General features: G+C 41.5%; 1 protein-coding gene across 1 annotated transcript in view; it reads left to right on the top strand.

The window, feature by feature from the left end:
* The window catches only part of hmcn1 (hemicentin 1), a 543,993-nt gene that overhangs the window by 147,127 nt on the left and 376,796 nt on the right, over window positions 1-20,070 (top strand). The window contains exons 7-10 of the mRNA XM_080195726.1: window positions 747-867; window positions 1,693-1,956; window positions 6,356-6,500; window positions 11,783-11,904. Of these exons, the coding sequence (XP_080051852.1) occupies window positions 747-867; window positions 1,693-1,956; window positions 6,356-6,500; window positions 11,783-11,904 (652 nt within the window). The remainder of the gene's footprint in view (window positions 1-746; window positions 868-1,692; window positions 1,957-6,355; window positions 6,501-11,782; window positions 11,905-20,070) is intronic.

Raw genomic sequence — 20,070 nt, 5'->3', positions numbered from 1 at the left:
AAATTACCCATTTATGCCTACTCTCTCTATTTCTGGGATGAAAAACACAGTATACGTGTTTATGCTATTGTAGCAATGCAGTACCCTGTAGCTTTATGCTCTTTAAACTTTGGGCACCAAATCTTTGAATCTTGCTACTTAATAGCATTTCTGAAGATGTTCCTCTTTATGATGGTTATAGTCAAATATGAAATTAATTTGTGTTGTGATTTAACCCTGCAACAAATCATATTTTTGCAATTAACTCTAAATTGCTAATATCATAAATGCAATGAAATCTGATTAATAATAAAAGAGAGTGTGCGGAAATGTCTGTTCTGTACCCTCTATTAGATTTGTCCTTAAGCCTGATAGTATAGGAGCTGCATGGATAGCTATAACGGTCATTTGCCCAACCTATCTCTACTTGATATCTTCACCTGAGATGGTTGTATGGCACCAAATTCAAATAAAACTGCAGAGCAGTCTCTCCGAAGGTATCTGCACCCAGCAGGAGTCTGATATGATCTGATTGGCTACCTGTTTTGCACTATAAATTAGATTCTACTTGGTTGAAACCTGAATTGCAGCTACCAATGTCTGAAACTGAAGGGTACAGTGTCAATGCATCCTTAAGTAATACTCCCCTTTTTCCAACGGTTAGGACTTGTAATTAGGAAGACATTTGCGTACAAACTAGTACAGTATTGTTGGATTCTACTGCCCAAATTTTAATATATGACCTCTGTGTGTTTTCTTTCCTCTAGACAGCAAGTGCTGGAAGACATTCAATTCGAATCACAGGACTCAGTACGATTGACTTTCGAGCTGGATTTTCCCGAAAACCAATAATGAATTTTAAAATGATTAATAACAGGCCTGTGCAAGGTCAGTTTGCAATAAATCTGTTTTAATCCTACTGCAGTGATGAACTTTCATAATCCTACATAATAAAGCAGCACAGATGGAAAATATTGTTGGATTCATGATATGTGCACATAAATATTCAGATTTAAGTTTCAATGCATTAATACTACCTTTAGTCAGTCAATTTTTTTTAATTTGGGACCTACTTCCCAAATGGATGGAAAAATGGGAGACATTAGTGATTACGTTCTTTTGTTTCATTTAAGATTTATTTACTATATCTCAGTATTGTAGATTTATTATAAAAAGATATATGTCACTGTTGAGGTAATTTATTAGAATCATAGAATCCCTACCATGCAGAAGGAGGCCATCTGGCCCATTGAGTCTGCACTGACTCTCCAACAGAGCATCTTACCCAGGCCCACGCCTTGTTGTATCCCCATAACCCCACATTTACTCTGCTGATCCCCCTAACCTACACTTCTTTGGACACTAAGGGGCAATTTATCACGGCCAATCCACCTAACCTGCATAACTTTGGACTGTGGGAGGAAATTGGAATACCCAGAGGAAACCTTGGGAGACACAGGGAGAGGGTGCAAACTCCACGTAGTCACCCAAGGCTGGAGTCGAACCTTAGTTCCCTGGCCCTGTGAGGCAGCAGTGTTAACCACTATGTCACCTGTAATGCTGCTGTTTGCTTTGAGTGAATTGAAAAGTTATAAATATAACTTCCACCTAGAATTTCCCTCATCTTGTACCACAATTTCATTTTAACTCTGACATGTTTTATTTAAAATTTATTTTTTTACCTTGTATGCCCCATATTGCTTGCACTTGCAGGGATACCAACATTTTTACTACTGAATACAACTGGACTCATTCCTCCTGCCAGAGTGGATCGAGTGGAACTCCTTGGCATCTCAGGTGTTGCATTGAAGACTATTCCTGTGAGGTATAACCCTGATCGCAAGCCTTACAGCATCCTCAACGTAACTGAATTCATTCCACCTGATGAAGCATTCTTTCTGAAGATAACTGGCTATGACACAGAAGATTACCTCTTCCAGCGACTCTCTGGTGTATCCTACTCCAACATTGTTCCAGGTAAGATAGAAGGAAGCACTGCTGTAAAGCAGCATAAAATATATTAATGCTGTAGACTGCTTTTATCATTTTTCTGCTGCACTTTGATGAGTTTGCAGAGCATTGATATTAGTAATGGTCCTATATTTTCCATATGAATATTCACTCTACTATTTTAATGACTGGGCTAATATCTTAGATAAAGAATTTCATTGAAATGACTTGATGTGTTTCTTCTGAATACCACAGAAAGAAATTTCAATCCTCATTTGTGATATGTTGAGGGGTTTTGTTTGGTGGCAGGGGATGGGGGGTACTTGGGGCAGAAGCATCCCTTCTCCTAAAGACATCGGCCTATAACTCCCTGATTCCCCAGTATCGGATTTGAGGTGCACCCCAAAATGCACTGCAGAACCCCTTTCAAAATTTTCCGGGGAAGGATTTACCTGACAGTTGTCCAGAGGGACTAACTTCTCCTGGACAGTTGTGCTGAGCTGGGAATCATCGGGCAAAGTGATTTGAATTTCTAACTTCAGATAGTCCTGACTTACTCTGAAAGAGTTAGAAGGAGAAAAAGCACTTCTAACTTTAGCGTCACCATTTTAAAGATCCACACCAAGCCCTGTATGGGACCCCTCCCTCCACCCCAAACCTGAATGGCATTGGGATTCCAATGCCCCACTCTTGACTTGATTGAGACCTATCCCACATGGCTTGACCACCCAGTACTATCTCCACATCCCATTCATTTACCTTCTCCCTCTCAATGGGATCTTTAAACTCACCCACAGCAGCTGGTACTGTTGAAAAGGACATGCCCTCCTTTGCGCTGCTCCTTTCATACTTCACCACTGGATCCAGGAACATGACTTTGTTTCCTGAGTCTCACCCGGCCTGAGTCAGGAAGGTCGAGTAAGACAAGCGCAGGTGAATTGGTAATCTGCTACTGATTAACTATCTGTGGAAGTTATGGCCTATCATCTTCCAAAACACTGCACCCAAATGCAAATTGTTCATTTCATCTTCTGTATAATAAACATCAACAGTGACCCTGACCATGGCCCAATCTATCACTTAATATCACACAAACAATTTTCTTCTAAGGGTCATATGACAGTACTTAGGAGTTGCAAAATTGGTTGACTTGTCCCTTTCCCAGTCTGGTACCACTGAAGCCATTTATGGTGCCTCCCGACTGATATAATGTCTTCATTCCAGAACAGAATCAGAAATATGTCTGAACGCTTTTTGGCTCAATTCACCAATGATTTTATCAACTGAGTCTTCAGATCTACATTTCTCATTATTAAAAAATGTTTTGCATCGGATAAATCAATTACACTATTCTAATCCTTTGAAGTTTGTCAAAGTAATCTTTGCTAAAAGCATTAAATGTTAGATTGATTAAATGCTTCAAGTTCTAACAAATATTTCCAATTTACATTCAAAGAACAGTTTTCACTCTCTTATGCACATACTTAGTAAAAAGGAAAAAGAATCCCAGTAGAAGAACACGTCAGTGGCAAAGTAAATTCCATGTGATTAATGTAGTGTGGTAACATTGCAGAACCGAATTCCAGTACCCAACTGTGAACACAGTGCTACTTCACAGCTTCAGCTGCACCAATGGAAAACATGCATATCCACACATGGCGTTATTCAACCAAAGAGACTGCTGGATGGCATTTCTTTTGTGTTCTCAGATTTCCTGAAATTCACTGGGGACAATTTTAACTCCTTCTGCCTGAGGAAAACAAGATGGTACTGGAAGTGCTTCAAAAGGCCAGTCATGGCATGAATCAATTCCAGTCTCCTGGACTGCCCTGGACCCACTACAGTTCGTCTACCTCTGCAACAGGTCCACAGCAGATGCCATCTTCCTGGCCCTGCACTCAACCCTGGAACATCTAGATAACAAAGATATAACAAGATATAACAAAATATAACAAAAATATGTCAGATTCCTATTTATTGACTATAGCTCAGCCTTCAGCACCATTATTCCTACGAAACTCGTCTCCAAACTCCATGGCCTGGGACTCGGCTCCTCCCTCTGTGACTGGATCCTGAACTTCCTAACCCACAGACCACAATCAATAAAGATAGGCAACAACACCTCCTCCATGATCATCCTCAGCACTAGTGTCCCACAAGACTGTATTCTCAGCCTCTTACTATACTCCTTGTACACCTTTGATTGTGTGGCCAAATTCCCTTCCAAATCGATTTTCAAGTTTGCTGATCACACCACCACAGTGGGTCATATCTCAAACAATGATGAGCACAGGAATGAGATAGAGAATCTGGTGAATGGCAACAATAATCTCTCCCTCAATGTCAACAAAACAATCATCGACTTCAGGAAGCCTAGTGTAGAATATGCCCCTGTTGACATCAACACAAATGAAGTAGAAAGGGTTGAGAGCTTCAAGCTTTTAGGTGTCCAGATCACCAACAATCTGTTCTGGTCCTCCCTGCCGACACTACTGTTAAGAAAGCCCACCAATGCCTCTACTTTCTCAGAAGACTAATGAAATTTGGCGTATCAGCTACGACTCTCACCAACTTGTACGGATGCACTATAGAAAGCATTCTTTCTGGTTGTATCACAGCTTGATGTGGCTCCTGCTCTGTCCAAGGCCACAAGAAACCACAAAAGGTCGTGAATGTAGCCCAATCCATCACGCAAAACAGCCTTCCATTGAATGATTCTGTCTACACTTCCTGTTGCCTTGACAAAGCAGCCAGCATAATTAAGGACCCAACATACCCCAGACATTCTCTCTTCCACCTTCTTCCATCAGAAAAAGGATGCAAAAGTCTGAGGTCATGTACCAACCGACCCAAGAACAGCTTCTTCCCAACTGCCATCAGACTTTTGAATGGACTTACCCTGCATTAAGTTGATCTTTCAGATTTCAGCATCCGCAGTATTTTGCTTTTAGTATCAGAAAGATTGTTCCCAATGGTGGAGGAGTCCAAAACTGAGTGTCATTGTTTGGGAATAGGAGGTAAACCTTTTAGAATTGAAGTGAGGAGAAATGTTTTTACCCAGAAGGGAAAGTGGAATTCACTGCTACAGAATGTAATTGAGACCAGAGCGTTATCCGATTTCAAGAAGAAATTAGATATAGATCTTGGGGCTAAATGGATCAAGGGATATGGGAGCAAGGGGGGATCAGGATACTGAATTAGGTGATCAGCCATGATCAAAATAAATGGCTGAGCAAACTCGAACAGCCAAATGGCTGACTCCTGCTTCTACTTTCTATATCAGACCTCCTTTTCTTTTTACTAGAAAGGCAGTTTGTTCTATTGCCAGTTCTAACAATGTTTAGACTGACAGTAACACAGTCCCACAGAAGTTGCAGTCCACATGAAACCCAAGCATTGTTGTCAAACAGGAAGGGAAGATCTACAACAGAAAGGAAAAATAAGTTAATGGGCGGAATCTTAGGAGAATTTGACAGTGTGTGAGTTCTGTGAGAAAACTGGCATCGTACTCTCCACCTGCCAGTTTCCTCTCCAGGTCTTGCCACTTTAACTGCCAAAAAAAGAGTCGGGGTGCTTTGTGCTGTCAATAGGGTGAGGCAGGGACTCTTAGAGCCAGGAACCAGCTTCACTGATATTGGGGTGCCTTTTTCATCCTCCGTGGATTTTGATTTGATTTATTATTGTCACATATTAACATACAGTGAAAAGTATTATTTTTTGTGCAGTGTACAGACAAAACATACTGTTCAAAGAGAAAGAAACGAGAGAGTGCAGGATGTAGTGTTGCAGTCATAACTAGGGTGGAGAGAAAGATCAACTTAATGCAAGGTAAGTCCATTCAAAAGTCTGACAGCAGCAGGGAAGAAGCTGTTCTTGAGTCAGCTGGTACGTGACCTCAGACTTTTGTATCTTTTTCCCAACGGAAGATGGTGAAAAGGAGAATGTCCGGGGTGCGTTTCTATCAGCAAACTGGCAGTGCCAACCTGTGCCAAGGGATACTGTCTGGCCACTTCCCTTTCTGGCTATATCCTTCTTCTCCAGGAGATGTAGTGACCTTTGCAGCCCCAGGGGGATCTCCATGACAGCTTCACATTTGGGTGAACCTATTGTAAACCTTTCGGCCAGTGGTGCCATTTTGTCCCTGGAAACAGGGAGTGAATTACTTGAGATTTGTTTGTTTGCCTCCACTGACTACAGGAGGTAGTCTTGTAACATTAATAGGGGTTCAAATGTTTGGGTGATGTTGTAATGTACACATTATCACTTCATAAGATTCTCAAGGAGCTTGTAACCAAGAAGAGCGGCTGCAGATTTGTAATTTGTAAATCTAGCAGAATCAACAAAAAGTCAGTAAGAAGACCATTGACTATTCTTTAGTGAATTAATTTTTTTTTTAAAAGGTACAATGCTTAAACTTTTTCATTAGGTGCTCCAAAGGTCACAATGCCAGCACAGACTCCAGGATACTACCTGCAAATGGGCTACATCATATGTACAGTGGACAGCCTCATCCCCTTCACATTGCGTTTTAGCAGAGCTGGTGCAAAACTTGGAACAGATCAGTTTTTCAAGTATGTATATTTTACTCATTAACTTTCTTGTTACATGCTATGGTTAGGATTCTGACTTTTAACCACACAAGCTTGCAACACTGCAGATTATAACATGCATTCTGTGGAATGTATTCAGCGTTGGAAAAACTTTTGTTAACTGAAGCTGAAATGGGAAAGTCAATGTTTGGATTTATGCTTCCCCCACTATTGGTTTTGATTTTCAGTCTTGCTCAAACGTATAGCCATTGGGTCCTCAGAATATTTGAATCAAGGTTCTTTGACTAACAGCATTTTGTGTTGAGCTGGATGGAGTGTGAGAGATAAGATGATTGCACCCGTACTTAATGTCATCTAAAAAGGGAATTAGACTCATAAACCCCACGTAAGTGGCTGGAGTGAGTGAGTCAGGGTCAAATAGTTAAAGATGGGGAATACTCCTACAATGTTATGCATGGGCCAGTTGCCTTGTAGGTATGTCTTTCCCAGCATTCTTTGTGGATCAGGTGGAGCAGGTATCATTTTAAAAAAATTTTGAACCCATAAAAAAACAAGGTAAGGCTGCACAAATCCATTGGTCTGGTAACCTTCACATCCAGTGGAGATAGATGCAACCTCATTATTATGGATTGTTTTCAAGAGTGAAATAAATTGTGTGCTATCTCACTGAGCTGCTCATTTCACGAACTATTTTAAATGTAATGCTTCAATAAATATATATAGATATTAACACACTTAGATAATCTTTGCTAAGTCCTATTAATCATGAAAACATAAGGGTCATAATTTCTAAGCTCCAGGGCAGCATAACTGAGTGATACCCCAAGATCTGCTGGGGAACTCTCCCTGAAATTCCCAGGTAAGGTTTGCACAGTAATCGCCTGGAAATGCAGACTTCCCCTGGGCAATTGTCCTGCGCTGGGAACTGCAGAAAATGTGATTTCAAATTGAAAACTTTGGCTAGTTCCAACCGTGTTACATCAATAGTTACACAGGATCAGTTAGAAGGATTGAAATTCTTGAAGGGGTGGGGAGGTGATACCCCTGCCCCTTAATCAGGATTCCCCACCCAAGGCCTGACTCCAGACTTTCACCGTCCCATCCCTGTCCCCCACCCAGGACCCAACCCACACACTTACTGTCTTCCAGCCCTGTCAAGGACCTTTAAACCCAACTGAATCTTCAACTTTCCTAGTTTACAGCAAATAGTGCTGTAAAAAAGGGGGAGTGGCACCTTACATGTAACTGAGCTGCCATTGGTGCTAGATCCTGGGGAAATGCTGTATTGCTCAGATCTTACTTGGCCTGAGACAGAAGATCGGGCAAGATATATTTGAAATAAATTTAAGGTAAAAACTAGGAGCAGAATAGCAACCTGACTTTGATTTCCATTCCATGGAAGTTCGGGTCTGATATCTTAATTGCCCTTCATCTCTCCATCCACATAAATTCCCCAAATCCGCAACCCATATTGCCTGCTGCAGTTGTAAATGCGCCTAGTTTGGGGGCGTTTAAGAGATCCGTGGATAGGTTTATGGACGAAAAGGGATTGGTTTAGGTTAGTGGGTCATTGTTTTTTAACTGGTCGGCGCAACATGGTGGGCCGAAGGGCCTGTTCTGCGCTGTAGTGTTCTATTTTCTATGTTCTATATTCATACCACCCATTTGACAATGTTGTCTCGTGTGGCCTTGCTATTCCCATCAGGCCAATGACAGACAGACAAGGCTTTCTCAGATCACTTTCTGCACGTCACCCCCCTCCTGCCCACTTCCACATCCTAACCCTACCATCTTTTTTATTTACCCTGCAAAAGCTGTCCCTTAATTCTCAGATTTGGTTTTTCCCATTTACAACATTTCTGCAACTACTAATTGCTCAATTACACCCTCACTTCCATCTTTGATGCCCTTATCCTCTGTAAAGCCATTACTCTCACTTGTCCTAATCATTCCTCTGCTACATCTCTCATTTCTGTGTCCTGAAGTCTTGAATAATTTTGGCAAACAAATTGTTTAGCTGTTCACTGCTAAGTCTATCTGAAAGATATAAAGCAATGTCAAATCTTGCTTGCATTGCTAAAAATACTCATACTAACAGGATCAACCTGCAATACAAAGATGACCCTTTGTTTCTTTTCATTACTATAAACTGTTTTTGAATTCCTCTCTCTGTTTCTTCCATCCTCATCAATAAATGCAAAAAATTAAGATCAAGACCATCCACGTAGTAGTCGCCGCCCCTTTCCTCCCTTTCATAACTCATCTGGCCAAACCTCCTCTAAAGCTTTTCCTTGCCTTAGCCTTGAGCGCTCATTTTTCTCTAGTTTCTATCTTCCTACATACCTTCTTTAAGCTCATCTTGTCAATGAGATCCACTGCCTTCTCCCTTGATCTATTCCCACTGAGCTCCTGACCACTTAACTCTCTTCCCAGTCCGCATGTCAGTTCAATTGTTAATGGTTTTCTCTCTTCAGATATTACCCCTCTCCCTTTTAAGTCTGCTGGCATCACCCCTTCCTTAAAAAATACCCACAATCCCACTGTCCTAACAAACTACTGCCCCATCTCCCAACTTTTCTTTCCTCTCCAAAGTTGTTTAGTGTTTTTGCCTCCCAAATCTTAGAATCATAGAATCCCTGCAGTGCAGAAAGAGGCCATTCGGCCCATTGAGTCTTCACCTATCACAATCCCACGCAGGCTCTATTCCCTAACCCCACTTATTTACTCTGCTGATCCCCCGATGCTAGAGTCAATTTAGCATCGCCAATCAACTTAACTTGCACATTTTTGACTGTGGGAGGAAACTGGAGCACCCGGGGGAAACCCAGGCAGACACGGTGGGTGAGTGGAATCGGCTGCCGTCGGTGGTGGTGGAGGCAAATTCGATAGGGTCTTTTAAGAGACTTCTGGATGAGTACATAGGACTTAATAGGATTGAGGATTATAGGTAAGCCTAGTAGGTAGGGATATGATCAGCGCAACTTGGGGGCCGAAGGGCCTGTTTGTGCTGTAGTTTTTCTGTGTTCTACACGGGGAGAATGTGCAAACTCCACACAAACAGTGACCTGAGGCCGGAATTGAACGCAGGTCCCTGGCGCTTTGAGGTAGCAGTGCTAACCACTGTGCTACTATGCCACCCTAATCTTCCCTGGATGCTCATGATTGAATCCCTCAAATCCTATCGCTACCACATCACTAACACAGCTCTTAACGTAGCCACAAATTGCACTCTGTGTGACTGTGATAAAGCTAAGCTATCCCCTCCTCATTCTCTTTGAGCTATTTGCGTCCTTTGACAAAGTTGACCACATCATCCTCCTCCAAGGCCTCTGCACTCAAGTTCAACTGAGTGGTACTGCAATCACCTCACTCCATTCTTATCTATCTAATTGTTGCGATGGTTCCTCTTCCACTTCTGTACCATAACCTTTGGTGTCCTTTGCCACCTCCAATTTCTCACCTACACTCAGCCCCTCGGCAACATTGTCTGGAAACATAGCATTAGTTTCCACATGTACACTGATAATACACTTCTCCACAACTTGATATCCTGTATTACATGAGCCACAATTTCCTACAATTAAAAATCAGGATGATCAAAAGATCTTGGTGCTTCATTCCCTAGTTACTGACTCCAGGGAGCAATCTGAAACAGAACCAAAAGTTCTCAATCTTGGTGTCATTTTTGGCCTCAAGTTGAGCTTTCAATTGCATATTGATGACATCACTAACACTGTCTATGTCCACCTGTAAAAAGTCTGACAACACCAGGTTTTAGTCCAACCTATTTATTTGATAATATTCTCACTAGCTTTCGAGGGGACAGCCTCTTCGTCAGGTGAATGGGCCATTCACCTGACGAAGAGGCTGTCCCCTCGAAAGCTAGTGAGAATATTATCAAATAAATAGGTTGGACTAAAACCTGGTGTTGTCAGACTTTTTACTGTGTTTACGCCAGTCCAACGCCGGCATACCCACATCATGACTACTATCGACACCACAAACTGCCGGATCCAAGTGGAGAGGATCTCCAAGAAGATTGCGCATATCGACACAGACATCAAGTTTTTACAGAGATGCAAGAAAGCAGACAAGATACCAAAAGGACTACAGATCACGAACCCACTCAGGGCAACCTATAACACAGACCACAGCCATTCACCTGACGAAGAGGCTGTCCCCTCGAAAGCTAGTGAGAATATTATCAAATAAATAGGTTGGACTAAAACCTGGTGTTGTCAGACTTTTTACTGTGTTTACGCCAGTCCAACGCCGGCATACCCACATCATGACTACTATCGACACCACAAACTGCCGGATCCAAGTGGAGAGGATCTCCAAGAAGATTGTGCATATCGACATAGACATCAAGTTTTTACAGAGATGCAAGAAAGCAGACAAGATACCAAAAGGACTACAGATCACGAACCCACTCAGGGCAACCTATAACACAGACTACAGCCATTCACCTGACGAAGAGGCTGTCCCCTCGAAAGCTAGTGAGAATATTATCAAATAAATAGGTTGGACTAAAACCTGGTGTTGTCAGACTTTTTACTGTGTTTACGCCAGTCCAACGCCGGCATACCCACATTATGTCCACCTGTGCATCGTCTGACTTTCTTTGCCTCAGCTGATCTGTGGCCAAAATCCTCATTCATGCTTTTGTTACCTCTAAACTTGCCTATTTCAATGCACCCCATACCAGCCTTCCCTAATCGACCCTCTTTAAACTTGAAGTCATCCAAAACTCTTCTGCCTGTATCCTCACTTATGCCATCCCATTCACTTAGCACCCCTGTGCTACCTGACCTATATTGGTTCCTAGTAAAGCAACACCGCAAATTTAAAATGTTCAATCTTGTTTCCAAACCGCTCCATAGCCTTAATCTTTCCTATCTCCAGCCCCAAAACTTTGAGATATCTGTACTCACCTAACTCAGGCCTCTTGAGTATCCTGGATTTTAATTGTTCTGTGTGTGCAACTCTGAAAATTCCTCCTTAAACTTCTCTACCTCTCTATCCCCCTTTAAGAGCATTCTCAAACCCTGCCTTTTTGATCAATCCTCTGACCATCTGCCCTAACATTTACTTATGTGGTTTGGTCTCAAATTTTGCTTTATAATGCACCCTGGAATGTTTTATTACATTAAAAGTGCCATGTAAAAACAAATTGTTTATGGTTAATTATTGCAGTTATGTTGGGTTAACATGTTGTTTTCCTCATTCAAATAGATTCTTGTTGGTACAGTTGTGTATTTTATTATAATTCACCTGATTTTATCACTGCTTTTCTTTTGAAGGGAATCTGCCACTGCAAGTTTGGAGATCCCTCGTGTTTCTGCAGTTCACGAAGGGCTTTATGAATGCATAGCAATTAGTAGTGCTGGCACTGGGCGTGCCCAAACTTTCTTGGATGTGTCAGGTCAGAATCTTTTCATACATGTCTGTTGTTCATTTTGTTAAGGATTCTGCTGTTTTTGAACAAAAAAGAAATGCAATATTGTACATGATTTTAGTGTCTAGAAGTGAATACAAAATAGCTTATTTGATGTTTTTGGGACCAGTGTCAGAGTGGTCCCTTAAGGATGTGGCACAAGGAGTCAGCATTCCTGAGTTGTACTGCCAATGCCTTCATCACTTTAACCAAGTGACACCAAGCAATGAACAATAACTTTTATTTAAGGTGCAAAACAAGAATGATATCAAGGAAAAACATTTTTGATACTTCTAACACCAAACATTAGAAGGAACAATTAAGAAAGAAAACCAAAAACTTGATCATAAGATGTAGGTTTTTAGGAGCATCTTAAAGGAGGGAATTCCAGATCTTAAGACCAAAATAGCTTAAAGCGTAACCGCCAGTGATGGAGCAATTAATTTCAGGAATGTGCAAGAGGTCAGAATTGGAGGACTGCAAAGACCTTGGGATTGTAATGCTCAGGGATGCTACAAACGTGGGGAGGGGGAAGGCCATAAAGGAATTTGAAAGCAAAGATTTCAAAGCTTCAGTCTTTCCAATATTTAATTGAAGAAGATCTCTGTCTAATATGGGATGTCACGCAAACAGTGTGGCAAGTTAGAGACATTTGAGGAGATTAAGCAGATGGTGGTGAATAGAACTGACTGCCAACAACAAGTGTAGAATCTGATTTCATGTTTTCAGATGATATTGCTGAAGGATGGCATGTAGATGATGGCTACACAGTGGTTAGCACTGCTGCCCCACAGCGCCAGGGACCTGGGTTTGATCTGCAGCTTGGGTCACTGTCTGTGCTGAGTCTGCACATTCTCTCAATGTCTGCATGGGTTTCCTTCCACAGTCCGAAAGACGTGCTGGTTAGGTGCATTGACAATGCCAAATTCTCCCTGATTGTACCCACCTGCTTAATCTCCTCCAATGTCTCTAATATATAGATAGGCTGGGCGAATGGGCCAGGAAATGGCAAATGGAATTTAATGTTGGCAAGTGTGAGGTGGTCCACTTTGGTAGGAAGAATGGTAGGAAGGACTATTACTTACGTGGCGAAAAACTGCAGCAGGCGACGGTGCAGAGGGACCTCGGGGTCCTTGTGCATGAGTCGCAAAAACCCAGCTTGCAGGTGCAGCAGGTGGTCAGGAAGGCAAATGGGATGCTGGCCTTCATAGCGAGGGGGATTGAATATAAAAGTAGGGAGGTCTTGCTGCAGCTGTATAGGGCATTGGTGAGGCCGCAGCTGGAGTACTGTGTGCAGTTTTGGGCGCCGCACCTGCGCAAGGATATTTTGGCCCTGGAGGGAGTGCAGAGGAGGTTTACTAGGCTGATACCGGAGTTGAGGGGATTGAGCTATGAGGAGAGGCTGAATAAACTAGGCTTGTACTCGTTAGAGTTTAGAAGAATGAGGGGAGATCTCATTGAGACGTATAAGATGATGAATGGGATGGATAGGATAGAGGTGGAGAGACTCTTCCCGCTCAAAAAAGACAGTAGGACTAGGGGGCACAGCCTCAAGATAAAGGGGAGGCGGTTTAGAACGGAGTTGAGGAGGAACTTCTTCACTCAAAGGGTGGTGAATCTCTGGAATTCTCTGCCCGTTGAAGTGGTGGAGGCTGCCTCGCTAAATATTTTTAAGAAGCGGGTTGATGGGTTCTTGATAAGAGAGGGGATTAAGGGTTATGGGGAGAGGGCGGGAAAGTGGAACTGAGCCACAACAGATCAGCCATGATCTTATTGAATGGCGGGGCAGGCTCGAAGGGCTAGATGGCCTACTCCTGCTCCTATTTCTTATGTTCTTATGTTCTTATATCTGATATTAGATAAAATCTCCTTCAATTAAATATTGGTAAGACTGAAGCCATTAGCTTTGATCCTGTCACCAACTCCAACCCCTGCCTGCCATTTAAAGTTTAAAGTTTATTTATTATTGTCACAAGTAGGCATACAGTAACACTACAGTGAAGTTACTATGAAAATATAGGCGCTGGAGTGTGGCAACTTGTGGATTTTCACAGCAACTTCACTGCAGGATTATTGTAAGCCTACTTGTGACACTAATAAATAAATTTTAAAATCGATTTTTTAAAATAAGTCTTAAAAAAGAAAAGATCCTTGGGTAATTTTAGAGATGGAAGAAAATCCGTTACAGTATATTTCTTGGTTATGATTTGAAAGGTCAAAAAGGAACCAAACTAGGACAGCTCTAGGTGTGGTTGTGATGCCTAGAAATATCAAATACATTGGAAGTGATCTTACCAGCTGGCCATGCCACGTTCCCACTGTAGCGAGATCAGAGAATTTGGCACCCAGCCAAATCTCCGTTCATTGCTGCGGGATGGGAAAATTCTGCAGGCATGAGCAGTGGTAACATTCCGGCCTTTGTCTTCATTTTTGCAAAGTTATGTAGTGAGGCTTAAGAATCTGAGGGAGACATAAAATTCAGCAAAGTATTAGACAATAAAGCTGTTTGGAATTCAGTCAGCAAGTAACTTATGCCAACAGACCCATAACCAGCTTTATTTAATTTATCAAAACCGAGAAGCTATGCTTAATCAATGCATTTTACATGCAAACTTCATCCCACAGAATGTCGTTCTGAGCCAAATACAAAAGTTTCAGATATGGTGGATGTCATTGTTCCTGGGCTATGGTGGTTCTTAAAGTTGTCCCAAAGAAATAAATTCAGTTTGAATAATGCTGAATGAAAGCAAATGTTTCAAATTTTACTGTCAAGAAGTCTCACAACACCAGGTTAAAGTCCAACAGGTTCATTTGGAAATTTGGGCTTCTGGAGCGCTGCTCCTTCATCACACCTCAGGGCAGTGCTCCAAAAGCTCATGATTCCAAATAAACCTGTTGGACATTAACTTGATGTTATGAGACTTCTTATTGTGTCCACCCCAATCCAAAGCCGGCACCTGCACCTCAAATGTTACCGCAACAGCATAGGCTTGCTAACACTATATTCTTCCCTCATACTGAGCTCCTCTCAGATTAGACATTCATAAAAATGTTTTTTGATAAGTACCTTTGCATCAACTGCGTTATGATTTAACTGAAGGGTTAAGAAGGATTTGTTATAATTTTAACTTGCAATTAGAAAAGGGCCTGTTGTGCATCCATATGAGGTTCTGGATAAGAGCCACCCAATTGCCTGGTGGTCGATTCCTGTGCTGGTCTAATCTGCTTATAAATCAGAAATGCCTAAAATTAAATTCACTGAATGATCTCAGTAAACCCTATGTAAACCACATGTGGGTTATATTTTGTGGTGATTTTGTCTCAATCTTCAGGCATTCCCAAACACTGTTGGAGATTCCTTGAGGAGGAAAAGGTCATGATAATTGACATAAAAGATGCAATTAAAATGTTGCAGTTGATTCAATTAAAATTAAATCATATTTGTTAAGGGAACAAGTCCCATTTTTCAAATGGTATTTAGAGATAGGTTTCCTCTCCCATTAAGTTGCCATTCAAAAGCATTTTCTTTAGTATAAATTCTGTACTTTAAATGTTAATTGTACATGGGTTTGGATTCTTTCCCATTTTTGAGTTGCTGATTCTCACTTTCATGCTTCTTCCTTAAACTGCAATATTAGAATGGACTAGTAAGTATATATACATTTCACACTGCATCACAACTCTTTCTGATTGTGGAGCCGAAAGCACATGCTTTTACAGCATTGGAAAATTCTGCCAGTTTCTCTCTTCACTGCCTCATTTAATGTACGTCACAGTGAGATGATGCGTGGGTTTTATGATTAGATTCAGACACATGGGGGTTTGCTGGAGTTAGGAGATTAGCTCCAACCGTGGCTGCATTGCGAAATGCTAGGACGCTGGTATAGAAAGTGATTAGGGAGGTTAATGAAATGGTGATATTTATTGCAAGGGGAATGGAGTATAAAACAGGGGGAGTTTTACTGCAGCTGTAAAGGGCTTTGGTGAGACCACATCTGCAGTAATGTGCATAGTTTTTGTTTCCTTATTTAAAGAAATGTATATAATTGCATTAGAAGTAGTTCAGAGAAGGTCCACTTGGCTCATTTCTGGCATAAAGAGTTTATCTTATGAAGAAAGATTGAACAAGCTGGGCTTATACCCATTAGAGTTTGGAAGAATGAGACTTCTTCCAAACATCTAAGATCTTGAGGGGATTGGATAGAATCATAGACTCGCTACAGTGCAGAAAGAGACTATTCTGCCCATCAAGTCTGCACTGATTATCCGAAAGAACATTGAACCCAAGTGCTACCCTCCACCCTATCCCAGTAATCCCATGCATTACCAGGATACCGGGAAGATGTTTCCTCTGTAGGAAAGATCAGAACTCAAGTACGTAGTTTAAGAATAAGATGAGGAGGATTTTTCTTTCTGTCATTAGGTCTTGGTCTGTGAAATTCTCTTCCCCAGAGAGCAGTGGAGGCTGGCTCATTGAAGTTATTCAAATCTGAGTTAAATAGATTTTTGAGAGACAATGGACTTTAGGGTAATGGGGATGGGGTGGGGGGGGGAGGGGGAACAAACAGAAAAATGGAAGTGAACCCACATCCATATCAGTTATTGTCACAAATTAACCAGATGGTGGGCAGTGAGTACTCAAAAACTACACCTTTATTGCTTGTGCACAAGGAGAACAACACAGTGGTCTCACTATAATGTTCAGACCAGGTTCCGTAAAACAGTTTCGATTACAGCATTTTGCAGCCAATACACTGCCAGTTAAAACACAATAGCACTATGCACTTTCAACTAAGTAAGAAGTCCCACAACACCAGGTTAAAGTCCAACCAGTTTATTTGATAGTAAACCCACAAGTTTTCAGGGTTTTACTTTAATTTGGTGTTGTGAGACTTCTTACTGTGTTTACTCCAGTCTAACATCGGCATCTCCACATCACTTTCAACTAATACTGTTCAGCATCTTCAATCCTTAGTTTGCATATATATCACTATACACACAGATGTACAGAGTCCTTGACATTTTAACATACAATGTTCAGCAAACATCCTTATCCTCCCTAACCACAAACCATACCCAGAAGTGGGTCTCAATACGTACCCATGCTGATCAAGCGGACCCTCACCTTTCATCTGCTAACAGCTGACCCCAACTCCCACACTACGATCTAATTGAATGGCAGATCTAACTTGATGGGCTGAGTGACCTACTTCTACTCTCAAGTCCTATGTTTCTATGAATGATAGGTGAACAGTTACAATTGGCTGGGCTACCGTGCCTCAAGTCACCCAAATCCCACCATCGGAAATTTTTACTCAAAGCAGACAGGATATTCCATTAGGTGTGTCAAGTAAAGCCTTAAGAGAGCAGGAGTTGGCCACTCAGCCCATCAAATTGGATCTGCCTTTCAATTAGATCAATCTGACTCATACATTTTTTCCAGCTAAGTAAAACCAAGTTGGGGCTTGTGACTAGTAAAAAAGGCCATAAAATATAAATTTTAAGTCTTCTTTCGTTGGGGCAGGAAGAGCCGGAGTACTTTACAGGGCCCAACAAGGGAGGTTGAGATTTTCTCATCTTTCCAGTCTCACAGACCTGTACTACACATCCCCTACCCCCATCCACCATTATCCCACACCATTCTCTACTGTAGCCATGGACATTTAAGATGGCAATGAGGAGCCATCTTTTTCTGAGAGTTGTTAGTCCGTGGAATTCTTTTCCCTAGAAAGTGCTGGAAGGTGTGCTATTGAATTTATTTATTATTATTTATTGTGTTAGATAGATTTTTTTATTAACAAGAGAGTTGAAAGTTATAGGGTCAGAAAGGCAAATGGAATTGAAGCCACAATCAGATCAGCCATGATCTTATTGAATAGTGGAGCAGGCTTGAAGGGCCATATTGCCTGCTCCTGATCCAAAGTTCCAGATACCTCAGTGCCAGCAGATGAAGTATTCACAATTTTCTGAAAGCTAATAATCGTTTTCTGCCTGTTTGGGGTTTGGTAAACCCTGACAGTTATAATCACTCTGACTTCATGTTGCTCTGAGTGAATGGGGATCTAATTGAAACCAATGCCACTGAACCAGTTAATGTTTTAGATAGCCCAATAAAATGAATAAACACATTGCTCAGAGTGTGTAGGGTTTCCTGGGATTGCTGGTTGAAACTTCAATTTTCTCGCACTGAAACCCCCCACCCCCTCCGAGTACATTTAATCCCCCTTGACATTTTTGTTTTTGATAAATTGATAAATAACGATTCAGTATGAAATAAAAGATAGGCCTTTTGAGGGCAGATTTTTCACAGGTGGTAAAGTTATTTCCCCTGTTGGGTCAAATACTATTGGCTTGATCACAGTCACTTGGATGAACCAGCTCCTAGATAAACACTAGAAAAAGAGCTCTCTGCCTGTGCAAGAATACATTTGAACTTCATTCTGTATGAACTATGATTGAAACATCGCAACAGCTTGTAAATGCTTTCTCAGAATCGCACAGTAGTAACAGCAGTTACATTCAGTGTCATCTTTGATTTGTTCATTCTGCTTTGATTCATCATTGAATGACACTCAATTCTTCAGTCATTCTTTTAGGTGGAAAACTTTTTTGACTGTATAGGTCCTGGTGGCAACAAAATAAACACTTTAAATCTTTCTGATTTGGTGATTCTGTCAAATTATGTAAATTATACATGGGCGCCAGAATGTTTAAGAGAAATATATCCACTGCTGGGATTTAGCATTTGATTAATAATGAAAATTGGTCTTTCATTACGGTGCCAGGAACATTCCTGCTGGCCCAATAAATTTATGAGACGAAAGCTAAAGTATTTAAGACTTAAGCGGTTGGTTTTCTATTTCCACACAAGAAGTTGGAATGGACCACTGACAGAGAACTGACTCATAGGAATAAATCAGAATTTTACCACTCGATTATTGGAAGAATTAACAATCTACACCTTAGAGGTCAAAAGATTTCATAAACAGTGCAAAAAACGAACATGAAGTAAACAAAAGAATCATATGTTTTATGAATGCATGTGTCCCCCAGAGTACTGGTATAACTATGCATTTAAACATGTGGATGATTGGCACCAACCTATGGCAATTGTTCAATATTCAGCTTGTATGCTATGCTCCAAGATATCTGTTCTTTGGGCTGTTTAAATTTTACTTATGTTGGCATGGATTTTCATCCCTGAGGTGAGTAGGATAGAGTTGGGAGAATTCCTGGCTTGGCCTGTCTGCCTCAGGAGAAATTGCCTGAAAAAGCGGGATCTTCATTGCTGAGGACCGGGTACAGGCTGGAGTCAGGCCAAGCAGCATCACTGTGATTTAGGCAGCTGTCTAAAAGACCCACCTTGGTGACATGAGACTTAGTCCTAGTGGGAAAAAAAAACACACAGGCTGTCCATTCCCTGACCCTTCATATCCCCTTTACCCTCCAAATACTCTGCATGCCCCGTCCATGTTACTTTGTGTTCCCACTGACCTCTAACGTTCTCTCATGCATCCTCTGCTAAACTGTGCCTTTCTACCCATGCCATATGTCCTGTCACGTTCCTGTGGAAAGCTCTAGCACTTACATATCCATTGGCTGACTGTACACTTTCTAGAACCTATGAATCCCATAGAGTATTGTGGTACATGTAAAAAAAGCCTCAAAATGTAATTAATTGATAACTTTCTCTTATGCTTGAAAAAATGTCTGCACCAAGCTGATAAAAGTGCCGATCATCCAGGCCCTTGAAAGTCCAAAAAAAACCACAAACCATTAAAAACCACTTAACCTGTGTCAACAAACATGCAACTCCACCAAGGGTGCGTGAAGCACAGCTCTTTAAAAACCTGGCCTGACTCTATGAGAATTGTAGAGGAGTAGGGCATGCCTATCCTCAATGGAACCGATCAGGTCGGGAGTGCTGGATACAGGCACTGTTTAAGGACACTCCTGAAATTATACAGCTTGAGAAGGGGTTGGGAATCTAGATCTACCATTTCCAAGGGCTCCTAAGACAGATTGAGATGGTGAAAATCTAGGCTGTTACATCAGGCAAGCATTAGTTCAAATCACCAGATGATGCATGTGGTTAAATAAAGGTTTGGATCAGTTGAGGGTTGCTGTTGGTGGCATGTTTTTGCTTTGCTCAGA

Source organism: Carcharhinus amblyrhynchos, chromosome 9 (assembly GCF_965287045.1).
Source record: "Carcharhinus amblyrhynchos chromosome 9, sCarAmb.v2.hapA, whole genome shotgun sequence".
NCBI classification, from domain to species: Eukaryota; Metazoa; Chordata; class Chondrichthyes; order Carcharhiniformes; family Carcharhinidae; genus Carcharhinus; species Carcharhinus amblyrhynchos.
This window is presented reverse-complemented; position numbering and strand designations above follow the sequence as displayed.